The 7,664-nt window shown below is 37.4% G+C and overlaps 1 protein-coding gene across 1 annotated transcript in view; it reads right to left on the bottom strand.

Moving 5' to 3' along the window:
- Positions 1–2,039: 2,039 nt before the first annotated feature.
- Positions 2,040–7,664, bottom strand: part of RP2 (RP2 activator of ARL3 GTPase) — an 11,650-nt gene continuing 6,025 nt past the window's right edge. The window contains exon 5 of the mRNA XM_009637456.2: positions 2,040–4,623. Within this exon, the coding sequence (XP_009635751.1) occupies positions 4,540–4,623 (84 nt within the window). The 3' untranslated portion in view covers positions 2,040–4,539. The remainder of the gene's footprint in view (positions 4,624–7,664) is intronic.

The raw sequence follows: 7,664 nt of genomic DNA, 5'->3' as shown, positions 1-7,664 counted from the left end.
GAAGAGACGAAAGCAGTAAAAAGCATTCTTCTATCAAACTGGACACCAAGATATTAATATCTGGCCTGTTAACACACTGTGACTCCCAGCCACTCAGTCGAACCTCCTGTACATCCTGCTTTCACCAGGTTTGCTGCTTGTATAGTTTTCCCAATACGCAGATGGTTGGTCAGACTAGATAGCTTTAAGAAAAGCTTCCAGGCTGGCAATACAGCAAGTTATTATTTTTCAGAAATTGTTATCCTCAGCAAATTGCTACAGCTCGTACTGTGAGTTCTGCAACGTCCAAAGAATGGGGTGGACCGCCACTGAGCTGCCTTCCAGCACACACTGGACACAGTACTCCAGCACACAACTTAATGAAGTGCTACAGCCCGCTTGCACCATCCTACTCAAATCCATGCATGCTAGAGACAGTATTTACGATTGGCACTTATTCACAGCTTTTAATTCTGTTGGACTAGAATTCAGATGGTTTAGATCAGGTTAAAACATGCCTTGGAAGAGCTGTTCCTGCAGACCTCCAAAGATCTACTGTCACCCTTATGGATTTAGAAGGCTTACTTGTTACTTGAAAAAAAGAAACGACACAAAGCTCCAAAGGAGTCAACAAGGAACTTGATAGCAAAAATCCTAGAGTTTAGGAACTACTCAGGCAAGCACCTGGGCTGCTACTAGGTCTTAAAAGGTTCATTTCATGGCAGCTTTTATTAAATCTTTAGGAAAAAAGCCTGGGGAATCAACTCCTTCTAGAAGATATTATCAGCAATGCTAATTTAAATATGCACAGTAAGCTGAATGCTGTATGAATAAAGCCTAAACTCTTAAAAAACAGCATTTAAGAGAAGATATTCAGCTACAGAGTGCTCGCTCACGCTTAAGTCAGTAAAACTAATTTTTGCCCCTATTACTCAGATGACTGAAGCACACATTTTGTAATAAAAAGTTTCAGGCTGCTTTTTGGAATTGAAAAACAAAAATCTGTCCCAGTTATGTAAGTGCAGCCTGGTATGTGGATTACTTTTAAATCCATGCATTTTTATGCATGACTATTTAGATATGACAAAAGAAAGTGGGTGACTTCTTAGCAACTAGGGCACAGATACAAAGCTTCTGCATGTTAATATTTGAGGATGCAATTGGTAAAAATTGTGAAAATACTTGAGGACAGCTTTGCTATGACTTAGATACTATGTAAAAAAGATTACTAAGCAACTCTGATCCAGTTGGGGTACAAGACTTTGTTTAAACTGTAAAATTGTACAATAATATCCAAGTGTAAACCAAAAGCTTTGATCCTCCAGAACTTCACAATTTAAGTCAAGATAGTCAACAGAAAATTATACTGATACAGTACTTCATGTTCTTAGCAAACATTTACGCCAGTTAGCCTAGACCATCTCTAGTTGGAAGATTCTCATTTCTGACTAGTTGAAAGTCAAGTTTGGAAATTTATTAAATGTTTACCTGTTTTCAGGAGTCTTTAGATGTTAAATGGGATATACAAAGGAATTACTTTCTAAATTAACAGTTCTACGAGTATAACCACCACAATCTGGTTTTGCTGTGAGCACATCACTAGAATGCATCTAGCACCTAAAGAGGTAAGGACAGTTAAAAAGCACAAGACTGCTACAAGTTAAAAAACCAAAACAAACAGAAACAACTGCATGTACACACAGATCAGGAGAAGTGCTTTAACAATCTCCATCCAAGAATCTCTGTACTTATATCTCTACAGCTTGATATAAGAATACCTTCTTCCATATTTTACTAGGAAAACTGCAGTGTAAAGCTAATCATATCTTCAGTGATCCTAGGGAAAAATCCCAGCTGTCAAAAATTCACCTTTTTTGGAGGATGGATGACTGCAGAGTTAATGCTTATCTTCAATTAGCTGTATCTATTTAAAGTCCCCATTTAAACATGGAATTAAGTTTTTTATACTTCATATAAAGTAATTATGTTTTGCAATATTTTATCATTTTAAAAAGTCTTCCAGAATCCAGAGTTTAGATTTTCAATGTTTATTATGAATCACATTCACAGTTCAAATTACATAAAAAAGCTATACAACAAACATACAAAGACTACATGAAGCACGTACCGTTCTGTAACACATATGATACCTGATGCTTAAGCTAGAAGTGTTCTTAACACCAGTTAGCAAGAAATTGAAGTCAAAAGATAAATAATTGGATTGAGAAACTCCTTCATTATTTAGGTTTTTTTTCTGTTTTTTAAATCAAAACCCATTTATGTTGGTAAGCAGGCTATCAATGTAAAAAAAAAAAAAAGCAACACCCTGCTCTTTCCGTATAGAAAAGTTTTTCCACTGTTTCAAGCCTAGATTAATTTTCAGTTAATCATCCTATCCTCCAGCAAAAATAGTCACAAAAAAATCAACTGAGGACTTTGTTTCTGGAGCAGGCTGATGATGCAAAAAATACACTATAAACATACATATGATCATGTGTCAGCATATAAGTTTGGAAATATATGTAAAAGTTTAGAGACCAAGATGGTCCAATATATGCACTGCTTAGCTAAATTACACAATGACAGTTCTGAAGCACATTACACAATTTTAATGTACTGTCCATACCAGAAAAACACTCTATGTGTCTAGAATAATTCCTGCAAGTGTTCATTGACAAGTTGCACTAGTACTTTGGAGACCGATCTAAGTTTTTAGCTGTTTTCACAGCCTCTCCTCACACATATAAAAAAAATCCTGGCTGGCTAAGTGCAAATAAGTGGTAATTTCCACTACCAGGCAGATTCTGATGGCAGTTTGATTTTATTTCGCTTTGTCAAATAAAAAAAAAAAAATTTCACAAAAGCGACATTTTTCTTACCTTCAGTACACCAATGGTTTAGTGACTTCAGGAGATACTCTTCCTTATTTAATCTATGCGATCTTTAATAAGAGGTCCTAAGGACATATTCTTGACATATAGTTTAAACTAAGGGCAAGCATTTGCCTAGTAGCAACAAAGTGACAGCTCAGAACATTTCTCTGGCATGACAGAATTATGAATTTCAGGAGAACAGATTCTTTCATGTGCAAATTCTAAAAAATTAGAAGAGATGTGTTTTTAGCCACCCACTTTTGGAGCTCCAGAATTGAGAGTCTGATGAATCAAGACTCATTTTCAGTTAAGATGCACAAGATCTTCCCTTCTGACAGATGACCATAATGAGGAAATTATTGCTTTAGCACCTGCATACAGCCCCAGTGCGTTCAACAGATTGTAAAGGCTACATAAATTGGCAAGCCACAATTTTAATTAAGAAATTTGGTTTTGTGAGCCTGCACACATAATCTGTTCAAGTATTACAGAGGGCTTGTAAACTTGGACATAAGCTTTAAGTTGATGTAGAAAAATCAGTAAGGATGTAGTACGAGAAATCATGTATTTAATATACATATAGATTTGCATTCCAATATGCACTACATAGCAATAAGCATCTTTACTGATCACTATTCAAATGCATCTCCCAGAATGCTAGTAGCACTTCTTCAGTCTGTTTTTAGAATTAATCCAAAATAAACCCTACAGCAGTGTGTAGTACTTTACAGCCAAATTTTCAGTACTACTACTGAGTGTAAAACCCTTCTCCTGGGGTCTAGCAAGAAAGGGCTTTTGTAATACCATCAGAGCCCTTCTCTGACTCCTGGTTGCTGTATGTCCCTTCTAGCAAACAAAAACAGTGCCAGAGACTCATTGCTCCGAGTCCAGCAGAACCTCATATATATCCCATGCATGACTTGGAAATACCAGAGGCAGCTTTATTGCCAGAGACCCTGAGTGGACCTTGGAGCATCTTCAGCAGAGCACTCATGCTCAGAACTCACCTGAGAGCAGAAGAGCCTGGCGAGTGCTCACTTACCAGAATGCTGTTATGACACCTCTCAGCATAAATGCTGCTGCAAACAACTTTATTCAAAGAAGATGCTGAAGCAGAATAAGCCAGATGTACATTTTATAAGCCATGTACTGCTTCTGAAAGCATGTTATAAGGAGAATTCATTTCAGACTAGGCTTTCAGAAAAAGTCAACGACTACAGCTTCCTCCCTGGCCCCCAGTGAAGACAAATTTGCATGTGGGAAAGCTTTGAACAGCGAGTTTCACATAAATGCACTTTCTAAACAATGTGTCCAAGTTAAAGATAACAATTACTAGTGCATCAAATTTGGATAAGCATTGCACTTTTCAAAGATGTCTTACCATTAGATGTTGACAAGAAACATTCAAATGTCAACAGAAGTTTAGAAATTGCTGTAAAAAGTTAGTAGAAAACCTCCATTGTTTCTGGAATTGAAATACAAGTTTCAAACACAACGCATCTGGGGAGCTATGCCATGTACTCCAGTTCAGGTAATACAGTATTAAAACCACTGACAGCTTTATAAAAGGGATATATAAGAAATAGAAAACCAAATGACAAAACTTCCCAGACACTACTGCAATATTCAAGCCAAGTGACGTACAAGTGCCGAGACAAACCGTATGTGAACACCTTCATGTTAAACTTCACATTCCCATCTGCATGTCAGCGAAGTTGTAAAAATTGTCTACATCTTGAGACGCTGATGCCTTGCTCTCCGATACAAAAACCTGTTTTATTAAACAAGGAAATAGTTATGGATCACTAATAAAGAAGTTCAAGTATTCTTTGCTCATTCATAGCCAGTAACAGTTATTTTTATTTTTGCATTTCATGAGAGGCACAACTCTGTTGGTTTCCACTGTGTGCTAGAATAGTCCTGAAATTCTCTCAGCGTTGATGTAGCCTTTGTTACCATCACCTGTTCCTAGCAGACATGCTAGCTGCAGTAACCCTAGCCTTCCACTGATGGGAATTAAAAGTTTTGGACTCAATTATTCAGGGCTCACAGCTTCAGCTAGCATCCATTCAGATGTATTTTGCTTGGTAAGGTCAAACTCTGTCCAGGAGAAGGGAGAAAAAACAAACATGCAAAAACTTTAGGCTACCATTGAGCTTTCCTTTAAAAGAAAGGCAGAGTTTGTGAGAAAGACTCCCTTGCACTACATTCCTCTCAAAAAAAAAAAAAAAAAAAAAACCCAAAAAACACCAAAACACACTTAGTTGCTCCTTCATCAGATTTTTTTTTTTTAAATAACTTCCATTACATTTGCATTTTGCAAAATTGCATGTGAAAGTCCAAGCTCTAGGACAGTCACCTTTGAAAGCTTTCAGCAAATCAACTACAAATGCCTTAGGCAATGCCCAAGTATTTCAGTGTAACAGGCAAAGTGGCATGGCTGTTCATCAATCTCAACATGCAAGTGACAGCCTCTATCAAAAACTTACATTGAGTTCCTACTATTTTATATTTTTCTATACCTTGAAAGGAAACGTGCCTCAGCACATCAGTGTTGGCACAGCCAACTGAGCTATTCTGAAGTGCACTGGGACTGTAGGAATGGGTTATTCCACATGACTATGCTCTTACAGTCACCACTTACCTGCTTCAGCCCAGAATACCATGTGAATGTAAACTATGGCAGTTCCTTGAATTGGTTTACTTAACTATGTTTTAAGATTAATATCCTGTTGTCCAGTAAATTTCCAATTAAAAAAAACCAAAAACAAAACCAAAAGAGTGTATCATCACAAAGCAAGTAGTTTCCTAGACTGTTGTGTGGATGCATGGTAGACTTCTATTTGAAGGGCCCTGAGAACACCTACTGATTGTTTGGCAGTTGCTTGGTTCAACAGCAATTGGTACCACAGTTATAGCCTTTTAATACCTTCTTTCAGCATCCCTTCCTACCAGGATACTACAATTTACATTTTGCAGAGTATTTTATGTATAACCGATGAGACCAGGGAACAATACTAGAAAGCACACCCAAAACAGTGCTGAAGGTCACACCAGAAAGAATGTCAGAGGTAAACAGTGTAGACATACCTAGTCCACACAAATAGGAAGTCCACTTCAGTGCACAGCCTAGAGCACTCCTTGTAACACATTGTTTCTACCAAACAGCTCAAAAAACCCTGGTGGTGCTATTCCTGAAGAACTTTTCTACCCTTAGGAGAGAATCTAGAGTTGTTTACCAGATTTATTTCAGAAACAAAAACCTGGTGAAATTAAGGTTATTAACAGATTAATGATTTTTAAGTGTGGTTTTCAGATGCAAATATACCCACCTGCTTAAAAGCAGATTAATCTCCTGCAAAGTCTTATAGGATACATGTCTTTAAGATCTTTTGTCATTGTTTCTTGATCAAGGAAACTTATAATTCTGAGAACTATAACAACTCTCAAATACAACAAGGACAGCCAACAGTGAGGTGAAACCATTTTATAGAGCATTCCTGAACCTTCTGGTAGTAAGAAGTCTGAATTTTGTTACTCCCTAAATTACTTCTAAATTCTGTCCCAAGAAAAAACACATTTTCTAAAAAGTATATACTGATGGTATTCAATTATCTAGGGATCCATGCGCAAACTCAGTGTTTACCAGAAGTTTTGGAGTTACTTTTATCTAAAGACACGCACTTCTCAGGAAGCCCAAAGTTCTGCTTCTTAATTCAGTACAGCAAGTATTTAATAAGTGAGGTAGATTTTACTATGGAACCAGGCTGTAAACAGAAGTTTTAAATCCAGATGCAGCAAGTAATTTCACATTTGGAACTGAACCGAAACACTACAGATCACCTTCAAGAACAATGCTTACTTCACAGCAGGAAGTGCACAGTCTGAAGCTTCTAGATGAATCTTGGATCAGGGCATTCATAGTGTTGTAACAACAGACATCCGTCACTTTAGTGAGGAAAATATAAAATTTTATTTGTTCTAATAATTAATATGATTTCAGTCCTTGAATAAAGAAAACTGTCTAGAAGAACCAGTGAATTATGTAGCCAGTATCAGTTTTGTTCTGTATTTAAAAAAAAAATATGCCAACCACACTAAAAAAGCCACTGTAAGCTCCTGCTTAAAGAAGCCATTTTTATGGTAGAATTTGCAGTGAGGACTTTTGGGTCACCAGAGAGAAACAGTAATATCACTGCACTGCCCAGACTGTAGTTCTAGTATTCTCCAGACTCAGAGAGCCAAATTAAGGCCCGTTACACATCAGGTTTTTTCCCATGCAATAGCAAACATGAAAAAAAGCAAACACTAGCTGCATTTGAGATGACTTATTACAAGACAACTGTTTTCCAGAAACTGGGCAGTCTAGTTCCAAGTAACTCTTTCAAAAGGAACTGAAAGACAGTAAGGAGCTGTATGGACACTATGTCTCAAAGACACTCTAGTCTTCTTTGAAGAGCTGCTTGGAAGCCAAGGGTTTGTCACTGTCTCGTTATCAGGAGTCCTCTAACTGTTTCCAGAAACTTTCTCAAAACCATTGCCATTCAGAGAAATGGGGACAGCAAGCAAAGGGGAGGTGTGGTGTAGAGAAGCTACAGCAAAACAAGCTAACAGAAGAAAAAAGAAAAATACCTTTGAAGGAAGGCATTCTGCAGTATCCTACACAGCAAAAGTAAATCTTGAAAAAAGTTGAAATTCCATCATATTATCCAGAGCACTGGAACAGGCTGCCCAGGGGGGTTGTAGAGTCTCCTTCTCTGGAGATATTCAAAACCCGCCTGGAAGATGTCCTGGGCAACCTGCACTAGGTGA

Source organism: Egretta garzetta, unplaced genomic scaffold (assembly GCF_000687185.1).
Source record: "Egretta garzetta isolate BGI_Z169 unplaced genomic scaffold, ASM68718v1 scaffold370, whole genome shotgun sequence".
Taxonomy (NCBI): Eukaryota; Metazoa; Chordata; class Aves; order Pelecaniformes; family Ardeidae; genus Egretta; species Egretta garzetta.
This window is presented reverse-complemented; position numbering and strand designations above follow the sequence as displayed.